Genomic DNA, 18,737 nt, shown 5'->3' with positions numbered 1-18,737 from the left:
TTTTATCACAATTCCTGAGGTTGTTTATTTCTAACTGGTCTTTGTTATGTTTGTTTGAGCTACTAATATTATTAGCGCAATGGTCATTTCCTTTAAAAAACACTGTGTAATTTAGCTGTACTTAAAAAAATAGTAATTATAATTTATTTTTACTTTTCAGTGCCTGCCTATAATCCTTAGAAAATAGGGTAGGAATAGCTGTTGGTGTTAATCTATTTCTGGTTTTATTGTTCATGAAACAAGACTCCTCAAAATGCAGGGCACATATTTTATTATTATTATGTAGATAATTGGTATCTTTTTCAAAAATATCGCGTCTTCCTACATTTTCTAGCCATTGTTTTGAACTGTATTTTGAAAAACAAAGATTAAAATATAACTCTAATTAAAATAACTTATGTTATATCCATAGAAATCTCATAGGTAACTAGAATGCTGCCGTGTAACTGGCAAATGGGCCAAACGCCGTGGCAGACGATTGCCAGATCTCAGCCAATCAGAGCTCAAAGAGTGGTTCTGCCAAGAATTTAATGTCACCAGAGAGAATGACGTCACCTATCTCCCGCTATAGTAGCGGATCCAAGGAGGATTATTATCCTCCTTGGCGGAACCACTCTACGGCCTCTCATTGGCAGAAGGTTCAAGGCGAACTGGCGTCAAGCTCGGCCGTAGGCGGCAGCATTCTAGTTACCTATGAGATTTCTATGGTTATATCCCACCGTTCTTTTTCTTTTGGAAACTTAAATAAAGAAATGCGCTGTTTTTCGTTACAAGAATTACAAAAAATCGCTGAACCATAGGTTCCAGGCATTTTAAAACTTTATTTCGAAAATAAAACGCGTTTAAAATTTTTGCGTCTCTCGGCTTGAAACCATAGAAATCTCATAGGTAACTAGAATGCTGCCGTGTAACTGGCAAATGGGCCAAACGCCGTGGCAGACGATAGCCAGATCTCAGCCAATCAGAGCTCAAAGAGTGGTTCTGCCAAGAATTTAATGTCACCAGAGAGAATGACGTCAACTATCTCCCGCTATAGTAGCGGATCCAAGGAGGATTATTATCCTCCTTGGCGGAACCACTCTACGGCCTCTCATTGGCTGAAGTTTCAAGGCGAACTGGCGTCAAGCTTGGCCGTAGGCGGCAGCATTCTAGTTACCTATGAGATTTCTATGCTTGAAACGGGCGCTTCCTTCCGGCCGAAGGGCGGCGCTGATGCTTGCATTTTTTTGTCAGGTTTTCGGCGGAGTTTCGCATCTCTATAACTGCCAGGATTTCTAATTATATTGTTGGCATAAGTATATAATACTTTAACATAAGTTTGACACTGAGAGCTATTCTCAAGACCGACAGCTGCATTACGGGCTTCGTCACCGTTTTTCGTCCGCTTGCTAACGCGTCACACGTAGCCTTTGTCAGTGCCTCGCTAGGGGGAGATTTTATTCTTGTGATGACGTCACTCCGTTACTAGCTCTCAGTAAAGTGATAAACTTATGGAACAATATTATAGAATTATGTTGTTGGTTTCTAACTCCACTCTACAATATTGGTGTCTAAGGTTTTTGATCGACACCATAATTTTTAAAAGTATGCGGTCTGCTTACCTTCTAGTTTTGGTTGTATAGTTTGACCGCTGTAAGTTGTGTTGTGAACTTGTGACGCTTTTAGAAATGAGGTAATGCACACTTTGTAGAAATATTTGAATTCTAAATTTATAATATTTGTATTCTAAATTTATAATATTTATTAACATAAAATTATGATTTACACTACGTTTAGCCGACTATTTCAATATTCAATGTATTGTCGAAGTTGCCTATGTAAAGTCTGGGCGCATCAAAATTATACAAAAAAATTTGGCTCCACTGCAGAACTTCTGAATCAGGAAACTGATTTCTTTGGAATTTCTGAGTACGACTCTGCTACATTAAATCATCAAACCAACAAAACGCCAAAAGGTTTTGAGAAAACAATTGTTAACCCGGTCCAAAAATATTCAACGTTGCTCAGGAGTGCTAATCAAGACTCAAGATGGCGAGAGAAAGAGGTCATTTATGACATGACTTTCGCAGATGTTCGTTTTGATAAATGTAACAATGAAACACATTTATCTAAAATGGTACAAAGAGACAAAAATTTGGATGTCTGTAACACAAATCATCAGGATTTGCAATTGAGGACTGATATTGATTATAACAATAATAATAGTAATACTTTAGTAATGCCGAATAATCTTGACAATCACAATCAGTGTAGTGAAAATATTGTTGATGAACAATATTTTGGCTCTATTTCAGAGAATGAACATAACTATGAAAATATTTTACAAATATCGTCAAATGGAGTTAAATCAGTTGAAAATAATAAAAGTGGAACTAGTTATAATTATCCCTTAAAGAATAAAGATTTGTCTCAAAGTACCAATATCTTTGATGAGCAATATTTTGAGCTTGCAGTTAACGAAGATAAAATAACAAAATCATCAAGCACTAATATAGATAAGGATTTAAAAGATGAGAGTCGAGAAAATAATGTGAGTGATTTGGTCCATGAGCAATATTTTAAGTTTTTAAGTGTATCACAAATTCAGCATAAAGAAGAATTTAGCAAAAATGAAGAAATTTCCAAAGCTAAATTAGTTGAAAAAGTTGTTGAAAATAAATTTATAGGAACTGATGGTGATCTGTTGGTTAACAGCTATTCTAATAAAAAAGAGCCTCATAATTTAAGCCATGAAGAATGTTCTTTTGGCAATAATGAAGGTTCAAATTCAATTTTTATTTCGAAAAGAAAATCAACAGCTACAGTAAAGGAGCCTAAAAGTCCGTTACCCGGCGACCATACAAGTGTTAGTGAATCGAAGAAGCCTTTTGAAAATTTACAATATGACAATAATAATACACAATCTCGAATAAGTGGTGAAGCTTTTACTGAGAGTAAATCTTATGGTACATCAACAAGGGGGAAAAATGAAGTTATGGATACTAATCCTGAAGTGCATCAAATAGGAAGTTCAAGAGCACCAGAAACTGCGTATGATTATGTTATGAAAATTCGAAATGAAAAAAAATATTCTAGCCCAAATACTGGAGCTGGTAAGTTTTCCAACCATTTGTCTTTAACCCTACTTTTTAATAATTGTGGGATATCATTTCTAAAGGGGTCCCAATTTAGATTTTGTTTGAAGGGGGTGGTATATAGGTAGGGCTGGGAGCCCGGTTTGTTCCCAGCTTGTGGCACTGAGTGAATAGTCGGAACAACACCTGCTTTGAGTTGCAAATTCTCTTGACACACATACACATAGAGAGATAAAAAGTGGTAGGAGATTGGGGTTTCTGTTTTTCACACACTAAACGTTCATTCATAAGCAATTACACATCATATCTCCTACAGAGGTTATTGTGATTTGGTCTATTGTCTAAATTAATTAACTATTTAAATTGAGATTTTGAATATCGGTCCTTTTTTGCGCATCTTTATTTAGATGGGTTAGCTGAGATCCAGGGCAATTATAGAAAGCTTAGTTCAGTCATGAACGAGAGACATGAAATATATATTTACACTCACAATTAAGGGCAATTTTAATTCTAAGTTTCAGCCACAAGTTACCATTTTGTGACATGGGTTTTACCCATGGTTTTACCTAAAGTTCTTTAGTTTCCATTTTCCATAAAAACTTGTAGAGCTAATGTGCACCCTCCTACACAATATAGCCGGCAGGCTATGACCACATGGAATAAAAGGCAATAAAAGTTGTTAGCTGACTTGGCCCAGTGCAAGGATTCTTTTATAATCTTTTAGCATTATTAATTATTAAAAAATTTTTCTTAGATATTTCCATGAAACCCAAATTGTCTAGTCATAATGAAAATCTGAGTAGAGACAAACTAGACTCTAAAGGGTTTGTTATAATGAAATCAAGAGTTCCAGAGCTATGGAAATTCACAAAAGACGAAATAGTGACACTTTTATTGAAGAATATTGTTTACAATGACTGCGAGTACTTTTACATTAATTTTTTTTTCATTTAAGTTCATTGTCCTAACCCACCTTTAACCCTCTTTTATTTAGGAATTTTTAAAAGTGCCCTCCTACTCTCTTAGAACAGCGGTTCCCAAATTTTTTGCTATTCAACCCTAAATTATCCACCTAATGCTGGCGGAACCCCAACCCATTTTTTTTACTTATCTTAAAAGACTCTTTGACACAAACGAAGATGGCCACGCTGCAAATTCTCGGATCCCCTGTGACCCTTCCAAGGAACCCCAGGGTTCCGCGTAACACCTTTTGAGAACTGTTGTCCTAGAATATGCTTTATTGCCATTAAAACAACGGGGGTTTTCCAAATGTCACATGGCTGAATTACCTGTTATAAATAAGGAAAATTTATATTTCGATCCCTTCCATGTGTCTTTTTTTAAATTAATAATATACTTAATTTAAAAATTGTTTGATAACATGCACAATAGAGTAGTATCACCTCGTAGCTTTAGCCATGGCCGCCATTTTAGGCGCGTTTTTTTCTCTATAGGAAAAAGCATGGGTGATGTTGCATGATGTAGCACTGACACTACTCTATGGCATAATCATAGCTGCTGATAAAACTGAAGACATTTATTCTAAATGAGGTGATCCATCATAAGTACATGTAGTGGTGGTCTCTTTTTAATAATTTTGTAGATGGGTCGAAATATTAGGGGATTTTAAGAAAACAAAATTGGGGAATATAGACTTATTTTTTCTTTTAGTTTTTTAGTGGTATTAAAACGTTTATTTATATTTTTATCAGCGTTTTAGCATCTTTTATAATATGTAAAGTGGTATCTGTACTTTTCCCAAACCGTTTTTGGAGTGTTGGTTAAAATATTGAATTTTGTCTGGTCAAAAAAGGGTCGCTTTAACTCACTTAGAGACCATTCTTAAATTTTACAGTAATGATTTGTTTAATTGCTCTGATAATTACATTTTTATGGGTAAACTGGTAGCTATGCAAAAAATATTTCTGTTTTAAATTGGCAAGGGAAAATTATATTAGATCTTCAGGGAAAAGTCCGGGAATTTGCAAATGAAACATTTGTGGCAACCCTGTATTATGTTAGACTGATTCCTTATGGGGACAGGGCATGCATGTTAGTGGTATGGTTATGAGGGAGGCTGCTTCACACAGTATTAAACAATATCAGGGTTCGTACAGAACCTGGATAAGTCAGGGATCTGTAAAATGGAGGGAAAATGTCAGGGATTTAAATAATTTCGTAGAAAGTCAGGGATTTTAGTTAGTCAACCAAACCACACACTAACAAAGAATTTTTACCTAAAATAATTTTAAAAAAATGTCCAAAAATATAACCAAAAAGGTCAGGAAAATTGGCAAAAATTGGTCAGGGATAACCTGGAAAAGTCAGGGATTTTAGATCAGAATTTTTCGTACGAACCCTGAATATATGTCAGTATAGTATGCCTAGTTATAAAGTAGCATTAAGTATTGGCACTATTCAGCACACCTGAACTATTGAAGTACTTAAAGGTTAATTTAAGGTTTATTCTAATAAATAAGTTATCATTATATAAAAAATATTAGACTTTAAGGTCTAATATTTTTCTATCGCTATAGTTTATTAGTTTTTACAAAAATATTTTGTTTTTCTTTCTTACAAATTTAGATGATATTGTCGCATTGAATAAACCATATGGAATGTGTTGTATCAGTAAGTCTAATGTTATGTATTTTTATTAATAGGTATTAGAAGTTATTTGTTTAACTATAACACCATATACAAGAAAGATAGTGAAGGGAACAATAAAATTATTTTGGGAATGTGGGGTCCTACCATGGTTCGGCGGATTTAATTGTAAATTGGCGCAAAAGGTAATCCAACTATTTCAACATTTAATGTAATTAAGTAATTCTTCTAAAAACCAGCTGTTTTTTTTTATTAAAATATATTTTACCCATAGTTTTTGTACATGTAGCCCTGACTTCATATTGACCCTGCAGGGTCAATATGAAGTCAGGGCTACGGTTGGGCTATCCCCTGAAAAATAAAGTCTGGGATGGGAAATAATTTGTATGTATTATGAAAATGCACCAGTTTTATATACCTATTAATTTTAAATTTTAGTAGTTACTCATGTGACATGTAGTTATATTTAACAGTATTTAAACAGTCCAAAATTCCCTCTTGGGTGTAACTTTAGCTGTACTAAAATTGCAGCCCCTTCTTGACCCCTCTCAGGTATTTTACATAGTTTAGACCCCGCACAAGAATTTTTCTCGTAAAAGCTGCTCAAAATTTTACGCATTGTTTCACAATAAAAGAGCTTACAATTAAAAGAATACCACTGCACTCTGCAGCCGAGACCACAATTTTTAGTGGGTGGCAACCGTTTAAAATTACAAAAACCTAATCCTAGAAAAATGCCAACTCTGACTTCATTTTAGATCGTCAGGGATCCTGTCCCCCTATGAACCCTAAAAAGTAAATGGAATTACATTTTTAAGAAGTTTATTGACACTGAACTTACGATGTCATAATAAATTATTAAAAAAAAATTAACGGACTATTCTAGATTTAATCCGAATCTGACCATTCCTAAACACATATATTTTCCTTAAGTAGCCCAAATCTGAAATTTCTGTGTTAAAATATTTTTTTTTAATATTTTATAATTATCTGTGGTAAAAATATTTACTGGCCACTTCTGGCCACTAAATTCACTTTTGTCCAGGCTGGAATTTTCCACTATTATCTACCTGGCATTTTCCACCTCGAAACACTGCAAACCACGCATAAATACATGCCAAAAAAATCACCAAGTTCCTTTTCATCAGATTTAAAATTGTAATTTAATTGCTAAAAAGAATGTGAGGATCATTTCAAATCAATAAAAACATTAATAGAATTCGGTTTTATAGGCTTTTTGTACTTAACAGCCAATCATGTACAGTCTTATATCTTTAATAGGCTCCGCCTTCTCAGTCACTAGAAGCAACTGGTATTCCAGTTTAATTATTCATAGCTAGACCAAGATAGTTTGCAGTAATTAGATTAATTTAATCATTCCAGAATATCATATTTTACAGGATAATGACATATCTTCACTCGTTATTGTTATTTTTGTAGGTGAAGAGTCCGATTCAAAGTCTATTAGCATGTCAAATTATCTGTGTGACTTAGCCAAATTTGCACATAACAATTCAGATGGTCGTCTCTACATAACTCACAGGCTTGATCGTAGTACATCAGGTGTTATTCTGTTGGCCAAGTAAAGTACTTTTCAGTTAGAATTTATACCTATAATCATTTTCTTTTACAAATTATTTTTACAATAAGGTGAAGATGTCTATTTAGCTGGCAGTGACCTAAGAGTAGGCCCTTAACCACCCTATACTACTCTTAGAGAGCAAGAGCAACTCAGTTGCTCTTTTAATTTTAGAAGGCCGAGGTTTAAACTCCTTGGTTGGCCTCTGACCATCCGTCTCAAGCCATAGTTCCATGCACATGGCCATTGGGTATTGAAATAGCAGGTTCAGCACCAAAGAACATAGCCTCCGCACCCTCCTTGGCCAGAGTGTCTGCCCTATCATTACCATGACTTGGGCCCTAAGGTGGTGCCTTGGCTATTAGCCTAGCTGATTGTTATTATTAAAATATATATCATAGTTTTACATATTACTTTTTATACACCAATAACGTTGAAGGAAAACGAACAAATCTTTTCTGAATATTGTCATAGTTTTGTTACAAAACACATTTACCTAATAAAGAAGTGCCAAACATTCTTGAACTATTGACTTAATTCCTTTTTAAAAGTTGAGTAAGCAATGGTGGATCTAGAGGGTATGCTAGAGTAGGCATAGCCTATCTGTAATTTTGCTGTATGCCCTAAAATTCTGTTTGTATTTTACAGTGTAATTTTTTCATAAGGAGTGTAAAGCTCTCAAATCTATACCGTAGACAACCTCCAAAACATTTTTAGATCCGCCATGGCCCATTATGAGCAAGGGCTGAATTAATATAAAAACACTTTCAACTAGTTGGAGCTGTTCAAATATTTTTTTTATTTGATTGAGACTTCTTATATTTTTTGATATTTCTATAATTAATGTTTTTTAAATATTTGATCGATATTAAATAGTGGGATGGCAGCTGTTATTTTTCGGGCACTCTTTCAAGACCCTTAGCAAGGCTACTAGGCTGGGTCTTTGGGCAGAGGAAATGAAGAATGAGGTTAAAGGGCAAAAAGTAAACCTAAACATGGACACCCAGCAAAATGTTGTGTTTAAAATACAAGCAAAAGTAGCATAAGACCCAAAAGTGTGTCAGAATGGTATAGTAACTAATGAGAGTTTGTATGCTACTTTTGGTACAAGGAATTTTTACTTCTCAAGTCCACTTATTCCACATAAAATAAATTAAGATTTCATAACAATTTTTGGCAAAATTGAACTACAGCGGCCTCATGTAATTTTGCTTTTTTTTTGGCGGAGAATGTAGCACTTGACGCGTAGATTACGAAACTATTTTTTTGGGCCGCAAATGATAATTTTTTAATTAACTTAATTTTAAAAAAGTATTAATTTTAGGGGATTACCTTTTTTTTGGTTTTTCTTTTGGCGGAGAATGTAGCACTTGACGCGTAGATTACGAAACAATTTTTTTTAGCCGCAAATGATAATTTTTTAATTAACTTAACGTTTTTCTAAAAAATAGTTCCGTCGTGTATCCGTCGACACAACTTTTCTGAGGCTCCCCAGCCCCATTCAGAGCATTGACGGTGGGCCTTCTGTAATCGTACCTAGTGGCATCGTAATTAGTGAAATCGTATCAACTTAAATAGTAACTCCCCGTATTGGCGTTTGACGGCGCCGCGCACTCACTTCGCTCAAGCGCTGGGGGCGCGCGGCGCCTCCCCAACCCCATACTAAAAAAAGCGATGGTCCATCTATAACGCGACCTAGAGGACAGTACCAAGCCTTACGCATCAAGTATATACTTTTAATATCAACCTGAAATAAGCGTTTGTGGCCCAAAAATACAAAACACCTAGAAAATGAACAAAAACTGTAATTGATTTTATAAAGTACGGGAATATCACGTGTAAATTATTAGGACACCGAAACTGTGGTGTCGGCGAACACACGATGGAAATAAGTACAACGAAACACGTGAAAATGCCCAAAAATGAGAATTTTTTTAAAATTACATAAAAAAATTAAATAATCATTTGCGGCCAAGATAAAAAAATACCCTCGGCATCTACGTGACAAGGTCTATCAGGCGCAACCAAAATTAATGTAAAATTCAATGAAAATGAGAAATTTTTAAAATTAAAAAATTAAATAATAATTTGCGGCCAAAATAAAAAATACCCTCGGCATCTACGTGACAAAGTCTATCAGGCGCAACCAAAATAAATATAAAATTCAATGAGGCCGCTGTAGTTCACTTCACACCAATTTTTCTATGGAGGGGGGCATAAAACGATTGTTTTTGGTTGTTAATTTTAAATCTCCCATCTTTTTTAATAGATCAAAACGAATGGCAACAATATTAAGTGAAATGTTCGCTGAACAAAAAGTTTTGAAAACTTATTATGCTCTGGTTAAAGGAGTTCCACAACACCTTGAAGGTATTTTATCTAAATGCTTATGTATTCAAAGAAAAATCCTGCTTAACATTTTTACATATTTTAGGCATTATTGATATTCCTATAATTGAAGGAAAGATTGGTAACAAGTTTAGGGTAAAAGATTTTCCTCGGTTAGTGGTTTATCTTTCAGTCAAATCTGCAACCTGTCTTTTTTAGATGGTGTTGTCTCCTGAACTTAAATCTGAAAATGGGTCAGTGGTAAAGTTCAGTTCTCCAAAGTCACTTAGAGCAGTTACTTATTACAAAGTTCTCCAAAGCCAAATGAGCATGTCACTTCTTGAAGTTAAACCACAAACAGGTATGTGACACATCTAAATATTAACAGTACCCTGAAGCCACTTATTACTAGAATTATAATTATAAGTGGTGTAATGTTAAAACTACCAATATTTTACTTTCAAGCCCACTACTACCAACCTTTATTCCCCAAAATTCTAAAATCTTATAAACACTTTTCAGCTTATAAATTTTAATTTGGCCTTTTTACTACCATCAGAAGTATATAATGTGTTCTTACAGGAAAAGTATCCATATAGGCTATAAAATCGGTTTTGAATTTCATATCTACAGCAGCTTAATATTATGCAATAACGAAGGCCGACAATTTAAAAGATGTTAAAGGATAAAACAACGTATATTAACCAAATCAGAACATGAAATGCAACAGCTCAATGCAATTTGCAAATGGCATCATTTTCTTTTCAAATTGCAGAAGTTAACGCAAGGCTAAATGTACTACATATATTAATGATATATTAAATATCCAATCTTAATTAACGTATTTAACCCATATTTTTTATTTTCTTCTTAAATGTGATTTGAAAAATCAGCACAAACTTGAAAAGTTTGATATTTCAAATAACATTAACAGTAGGGAATGAAGCAAATATTTTCTTCAACAGGGTACAAACACCAAATAAGAGTGCATCTTGGATTTGGATTAGGCTGTCCAATAATCGGAGACCATAAATATTCGTATTTAACCAAATTCGTTCCACAGGTATGTAATTTTCAATTTAATAATTGGATTAATAGGAATTATAGCGCCATTGCAAAGGTTGTGGATTTTTTATTTATAATTTTACCTGGCAAATTTATTAAAATAAATGTGCCTTTGTAAACTGAAACTTAAATTAATCATCTTTATTTTGAATCAATTAAATTTAAACAAAGGAATTTTGTTGAAAGTTAGCTTTTTCTCAACAATCCTGTATATTATAAACTATCACAATGACACTTTCATTTAACACAACTATTGTACTAAACATCAACAACCAAAAAGCAATTTGAGAAAAATTCATAACCTTGCTTTATAGTAATAATATTTCAATCACCCTGTACATCAAATTTATTCAATCGCCTCGTTCATTAGGAAATATATTTCAATCACCCTGAACATTAACTTGATAAGCGCAATATAACAACCTAAGGGGAATTTTTACCAAAAGTAGCACTTTCTCCACAAACTTAGTGCATTAACAACGATCTTAATCACCTTAATTGTCATATTCATCTAGTGAAAAATCAATTTTATCAATGTACATCATGTTTATTGGTATAATATCAAACACCCTGTACAAAAAATTGGTCTAGAATGAATTAAGTAGAATCATGTTGCAGGAGCAGGTATTGTAAAATTTCACAGGGCTAAAGAATTCATTTAATCAAGGTGGTATTTATATATGTCATTTAAGATGTGGTTAAGTATGTTTAAAAAAATCAGTCAAATTTATGGCATTAAAAAAATAACAATCTCAGGTTAACTTAAAATAGAAAGCTTGGGTATATCTACTTCGTTAATTTTTAAATATTTGGTTTTCAGAAATTGCCGGGAGATGTTCTAGATGCAATTGGTGTTAGGCAAAGTAAAGTGAGACACATACCTATTCATCTCCATTCTAAATCAGTTACGTTACCAGAACTTCAAGGAGGACAAAATATCTTTATTCAAGCTAATCTTCCAAAATATTATATGAAAACCCTTCATTCACTTCATTTTAAAAAGAGTTAAATAAAATGTTTTTGGTAAAATTAATAGTAATGGTTGTATTTTTTGTTCTTTTTTTTAGTGGGTTTTTGATTTTACCTTCTTTACCTTATATCAATGTTTATAGAGAGTTGTTGCAAAACCTCGGATTTTCCCCCTATAGTATAGCCAGGGAAGAAGTAGAGCTTTGGATGGTGCCAGTGATAAATATAAAGTTTAGATTTTAAAATTGAATTTGAAGACTTTCTTTAACGTAATCAGGCTGCTGTTTGTGTAACTAAATCTTATATTTATTTGCACAATAATTTAGCGCCATCTAGTATCAACGGCAATAAGGTTTTTCTTTTTATCGATCAATTTTTATAAAGTTGCAGAAAAGTTAAAATTAACTATTAATTTAGTTCATTCAACTAATTAATTAAAAAGATTTAAATTATGGGTGGGTGAATTTCAGAAACGAATAGTATATCCCAATTCGATTCAGTTAATCGAAAAATCTAATATTATTCGTTTGAATTTGATTAATCAATTTTTAAACTTAGCGATTATTTGAATTTCGGCCGAAATTGCGCTGTAAAAATCTAAATCACTCCCGCGAGTCAGGTCTAGGCGTAGCCATTGTTATATTTAAATTTCAATAATTTCTTACTTTGGAAATAAATTCAGTTTAACTGCCCTACACTGAACACGTCCCTCGCAAACAAAACTAAACGAAACTAGACCAATCGCTGAGTCACCTGACGCGACGAAACAAAGAGAAGTTATTATTTTCGTTTTCAAATGATTATTCGTTTTGAAACGATTATTCGTATAGATTAACAGTTATTCGCCCGCTCCTAATAGGCGCTTAAATAAATCATCCTTCAAGGAAATCGCCAGGAATTTATATTTCCTAGAGCCAGGACCCGCCAGATATTGTTTATACAGGGTGTTTCAAAAGGTGAGTTGAGAAGTTGCCTGTTTTTTCCCCATTTTGAGTTAGAAGAGCGCCAGAGAGCTTCAAAGTGTGGTCTACTAGCCCCTGGAAGTAGGCTGCAACAAGCGAAAAACCAAGCAGGAGGGAAATGCGAACACGAAATGGGAGTCAGTCATTCGTCCGTTTGGTGGGTCATGCACGATAATCTTCAGTACCCTTTTCACAGACAGAGTACAAGCGTTAAATCCGGGGGATTGGCCATTGCGAGTGGACTTCGGGCGGTGGTTTTTGGAGCGTTCAGAACAAGATGTCTTGTTTCCTAAAAACGTCGCTTTTTGCCTAGAGTGGTCGGGCAACCTAGAGTGGTCGGGCAACCTAGAGTGGTCGGGCAACCTAGAGTGGTCGGGCAACCTAGAGTGGTCGGGCAACCTAGAGTGGTCGGGCAACCTAGAGTGGTCGGGCAACCTAGAGTGGTCGGGCAACCTAGAGTGGTCGGGCAACCTAGAGTGGTCGGGCAACCTAGAGTGGTCGGGCAACCTAGAGTGGTCGGGCAACCTAGAGTGGTCGGGCAACCTAGAGTGGTCGGGCAACCTAGAGTGGTCGGGCAACCTAGAGTGGTCGGGCAACCTAGAGTGGTCGGGCAACCTAGAGTTGTCGGGCAACCTAGAGTTGTCGGGCAACCTATTGTTGTCGGGCAACCTAGAGTTGTCGGGCAACCTAGAGTTGTCGGGCAACCTAGAGTTGTCGGGCAACCTAGAGTTGTCGGGCAACCCGTCGTCAACAATCAATCTGGCGTCGTCGTGCAACCTGTCGTCAACAACCAATTTGGTGTCGTCGTGCAACCCGTCGTCAACAACCAATTTGGTGTCGTCATGCAACCTGTCGTCAACAACCAATTTGGTGTCGTCGTGCAACCTGTCGTCAACAACCAATTTGGTGTCGTCGTGCAACCTGTCGTCAACAACCAATTTGGTGTCGTCGTGCAACCTGTCGTCAACAACCAATTTGGTGTCGTTGTGCAACCTGTCGTCAACAATCAATCTGACGTCGTTGTGCAACCGGTCATCAACAACCAATCTGGAGTCGTGAAATTTGGCGTCTTTGAACCACGTGACGATGAAGCAGGCGGCGATCAACCAGAAGACATATTGAGCAATAATTTCCTACCATTTCTAAATCCTTGTTTAAAGCAATTCATTAATTTCACATCTACTACTCGCAAATAATCTATATAAAAAAAATTGGATTTGAGTCATGGAGAATTACGACGCCGTGTGAACAGTTACGACTAGCTATGACCAACTACGCGAGCTCACTTCGCTCGCATCAGGCGACCTGCCCAAAGAATTTCCAATCCATGTATTGGCGCGAATCAAAAGTTTGATTTTTATTGTCTTCGTTGGCCGTCGGGGAGCGCCACCTCCGGACCTTAAAGTCGGCTACTTTTACGATATAAAGAACATGGTTTTCTATGGCACGAAACTTTACCATAATGAGTACTCAGTACTGAAAGTTATTTAAATATAGCAAAATTATACTTATTTTATGTTTAGATTATAATTTAAAGTTCAATTTCCTGTTTAAGGCATTAATTAAACGTCGCTAGATGATGCCTTGGGTATTAGCCTAGCTGATTATTATTATTATTATTATTATTATATGATCCCCCAAATAGTTCAGTACATACATGTAGGTAATTTTAAAATAGTTTATCTGAAATGTTAAGCCTTGTCGGATTTCAGATTTGTTGTCTTTTAAAACCATTTTCGCGGCGGGAAATTCGAACACTTAATGATTACTTAACGCTGAATGATATTTTAATAAGGAAAAAAAGATATTTATTTAATTTTTATATTATTGTTTAAAGTTGTGATTCTAATTTTAAGCACTTGCAAACCATTAATTTTTGTAGAAATTACCCCAAAATCAGGCCCCTCTTTCTCACTGGGCACTCTGCCACTCTGGGCTCGCTTTTTTGGGTTTTTATTTAACAAACGTTTTTTGCCCCAACCCTGTCTATGTCCCTTACTAAATCAAAATATGAAAATCCATAATGAAAATGGGGCCCCTTTGATCTTGACAGAGCACTATTTTGTTAGAATAGACAAAGAGAGTAGATAAGCAAAGTTCTAGATTTACTTTTATTTCTTTACAGTCACATTAAATGAATAAATATTGGTTATCATTTGATGATCTGGCAGGAACAGTACTAGGGGTCCCCTTTTCATTTTCATTATTGATTTTCATAGTTTGATTTAGTAAGGGCAGGGACTCATTTAAGTAGTTTTTAGTACTACTTAAATGAGTCCCTGCTACTACTTAAATGAGTCCCTGCTACCATTTATATTTACGGTTTTACCTAGTGTGGTTAATTTTCCGGAAAAATAAAATGCGGAAAATTTTCCGAATTGCGCAAAATTGAAACACAAATTACTTTTTAAAGGTTTTTAATGATTTAACCTTTTTATCGATATAAAATGTCTAATATCAGTACAAAACATTAATAGTGTTACTTTGATAATCAGTTTAAACTAGTTAGTCCAAGAGCCCATGACAAAATAAGCATGTGATAAGGTACAAGATGGGTCAAGGTATTTTTTAATTAGGTTAGTGATTTGTAACAAAGAACTGTTTGTCTTACGGGTCAAAGAGGGGGCTTTCCGGAAATACGAACCACGTGACGTCACTTCCGGTGACCTTGAAAATTGATATGACCTGATATTGGTATCATTCGATTGGTCTCAACGTGCTCTTACCAAATATCGCTAAATTGACCTTCAAATCTGAACCAAACGGCGTATAAGACTAAAAAAGTAATTTTGTCTTATACACGTAAATTTGGGAGGGGCTCGAATATAAAGTTTAATGTACGGGTTTGGTGTTTTAATTAAAATAATGTTTTGTTGTTTACAAGAGAGTTATTCTTTAGTTAAACAGTAATTTCAAAACATAACAGTTACCGGAAGTGACCTCACGTGGTTCGTATTTCCGGAAAGCCCCCTCTTTGACCCGCAATTTAAAACCTGATATGGAACCACATCGAGATATTTTTCCATTGACTTTTTTCTTAAATTTCTAGTTAAATATCTCGATGTGGTTCCATATCAGGTTTTAAGTAGTCATGTCTCCTGGTAGTACTTTGTAATATTAAATTTCATCAAGTTCCCCTCCAAAAGAAATGCTGCGGCACTTTGAAGCAGAACTAAAGGGCTTCCTTCGCATCCATTGGTTGTGTCATTGAAAATTAAATTAAATCTTAATTATAAGAAGTTTCTATGTTGAATATTTTAGATTTCTCAGATTTATTTTGTATTTCGATAGTAATTCAACCAATTTTTTGTATATTTCCCTCTATTGAAATACTTCAATAAAAAATTTTGTTTTACAAAAAATTATTTGATTTCAAAATGATTTATATCAGCCAACCCTAATTTGAAGTCATAATTTATTATCATTATTAATATAATTGACCACAAGAAAACGTTCGTGGTCGCCCGGAAAAAACTTAATACCGTAAAAGTGTGTAATAATACCAAGAATGTATTTATTTATACCAAGGGAGAATGTCTATGTCGAGACGGTTTTTAGCCTTTCTCTCAATCCACCCGTTGGTCCCCCCAGTACGCTCCTCCGCTTAAAATAAAACGAATAGTCCCGGTATTTCATTGGCTGCTTAAAATTTACGTCACCTAACGCGATGGTAATCAAACGCCGGTGACGTTTTGTCTTCCCCCCCCGCGCGAGACGGGGGAAAGGCGTTCAACGTGCCCGGCGATTGTCGCAACATAATCATTCTTCCTAAATATAAATAAATACATTCTTGATAATACTAACTATCGTAACCTCGTAGCGAAAGCGAAGGTAGGAAACGTTGCGTCAGTTGTGACTAGTGACATGAGATAGTAAATGTAAAATCTATACTGAAGTTATTTAGACATGACTCTAATGCTAAGGCAATCGTATTTCAATGGTCAATTGTCTGGTGAAGAATAGGAGAACGAGATTCCTCCTTCGAAAATCAGCGGGGGATGTCCCGATCGCATAGCAGGCAGGCCGCTCTCTTCTCGAAATGAATTATCCGAAACCAAGTTTGGCGGGAAGCGTAAATAGAGAAGAGCGCGAGCGCGGGCTCCCCCTCTTGTACTAAAAGAGAATGGAATTTAATTCGTGACCGAAACGGTTCTAGGTGGCGCTGTGTGAAACGTCTGCTATAGCCGAAATAATTCATGAAAAATGCGGAAATCTGGAAGTCGATGCTGCCGAAGAAAATTATTTTTTACGCTGCTCTGTGTTGCATTGTAATAATAAACCAAGTAACTCCTAAGTTAAAAGTAAATAATTATAATAATAATAATTTTATTCATCAGGTATAAAAAGCTATACAGTTATTGTGCCCTTACAACGCGAATACAAGCGATAAATACATGGGGAATATAATTAGAAGAGTAACTGAGACAATAAAGACTAAAATAAGATAGGATTGACATTTACTGGTTAATAGGGACAAAAATAAAAGAAAATATTTACATGGTGATAAAGTCAACGACAAATGATTTTATAAGCACTCTTAGATTTTGTCTGGGGGGGGGGCATAGACATAATAAAGAAATAGACCCAAGATTCTGCGGGCGGTTAATACGGAAGCGACGCCAAGCAGACAACCGGTATTTATTCCGTATTCCTGTGGTACCACGTTTAAGCGACGCCTGTCGATTAGGTGAGAAAAAAATCATCATGTGACACGTCACACATGTTCGTGTTTGTAATCTTATAGGTACTCTGACGTGATTCGCGAATATTCTGGCTGTGAGAATTTAAAATAGAGTTAATTTGTATTATAATTTTTAAATAAGTCAATTAATTCTTAATTTTGGTAAATATTTTGATTCAGCTTAATATGCATATTTTGTAAATATTTAAATTTAAATATTGAAATTGAATTTAGGTAAGTATTTTAATTTGGGTAATAATTTAAATATTTTAATTTGAAATATCTGAATTCGGGTAAACTTCTAAATTTGGGGTCATTCCACGACAAATCGACCAAATGTTTTGGAATTTACCACCCTACCTTTTTAGATTTGGATAAAAATTAGTCTTAAGGGTTATTCTGGTCGATAAAGCCGAATAAATTTGGGTAAAAATCTAAATTCAAATGGGTATATTGGGTAAATTTACTATAAATATCTAAATTCAGGTAAATTGGTATAATTCATATCAAATGTCTAAATTTGGGTAGATTGATCAGGTACTGAAAATTGGGTAAAATTATATCAGCTACTGTGAATTGGATGAAATTTTATCAAGTTTTTAAATTGAATAAATTTCGAGCAGGTTATGTAAATTTAATTCGAAAAGCTTTAATTCAAAGAATTTAGATAGAGCAACCATTTTTTAAACAAATATTATATTTAAAGTTAAACAATATTATTTAAAGGGAATATAACCTGCAAAGCAATCTTTATGGAAGACCCCTTCAATTTTTCAAATTTCCCTGTACAGTGGCGCCAAACATTTTTAGAGCGAAAGGCAAGAGCGGCCAGAGCTGCAAGCTTTGGTGTTCCACACCAAATACCTGAGGTTATATTCCCTTTAAGATAATTTTTAATTTTAATGAAATATTTGAATGTATTTATTATTAAATATAAACAAATTTAGACATTGACCCAAAATTAGACATTGACCAAAAAATTAGATTTCACCCAAAATTAGATATTTAGGGGCTGTTCACAAATTACGTAACGCAGAAAAACCACTTTTTAGATTCCCCCCTCCCCCTCGTAACAAAAAGTAACAAATTTTAAAGACCCCTCTTCTCAAATTACGTAACAAATATCGACCCCCCCCCTTATATTATTATAGTACGTAACAACTAATATGCTGGTAATAAAGTACAATAAGATCAGGTACTAAATTTTATTGTTTGTAATTAAAACTTGAAATGACAACTGTATTTTTATGCAACACTTTAAACCCATCCATGGGTTTTATTGTGGTGTCTTATCGGGGAACGCTTTTCCGTAAGCAGATATGAGGGACGTAAATAGAGCGCTTTTGTCCATTTTTAACAATGAAAAATCAATCTAAACTGAGGAAAAAATTTAAAACTTTACTCTACAAATGTTAAGAGATTAAATACAAAATTAAAGAGTGGAAAAATAATTATGAAAAGCGATTCGAATC

At 34.7% G+C, this 18,737-nt stretch overlaps 1 protein-coding gene across 1 annotated transcript; it reads left to right on the top strand.

Annotated features, from left to right (window-relative positions):
* The first annotated feature begins 1,742 nt into the window (after positions 1-1,742).
* Positions 1,743-11,731, top strand: LOC149928508 (uncharacterized). Its single transcript, XM_090157889.1, has 10 exons — positions 1,743-3,092; positions 3,829-3,993; positions 5,661-5,705; positions 7,122-7,263; positions 9,530-9,630; positions 9,695-9,744; positions 9,808-9,949; positions 10,554-10,651; positions 11,474-11,657; positions 11,721-11,731. Exons 1-10 carry the CDS (start codon positions 1,757-1,759, stop codon positions 11,729-11,731), a joined length of 2,274 nt encoding a protein of 757 aa, XP_090014015.1. The 5' UTR covers positions 1,743-1,756.
* The last annotated feature ends 7,006 nt before the right edge of the window (positions 11,732-18,737 follow it).

The sequence above is a fragment of the Leiobunum rupestre genome, chromosome 9, assembly GCF_980474605.1.
Source record: "Leiobunum rupestre chromosome 9, qqLeiRupe1.1.hap1, whole genome shotgun sequence".
NCBI classification, from domain to species: domain Eukaryota; kingdom Metazoa; phylum Arthropoda; class Arachnida; order Opiliones; family Sclerosomatidae; genus Leiobunum; species Leiobunum rupestre.
The sequence above is the reverse complement of the archived record's forward strand: the minus strand, read 5'-3'. Positions and strand labels throughout refer to the sequence as shown.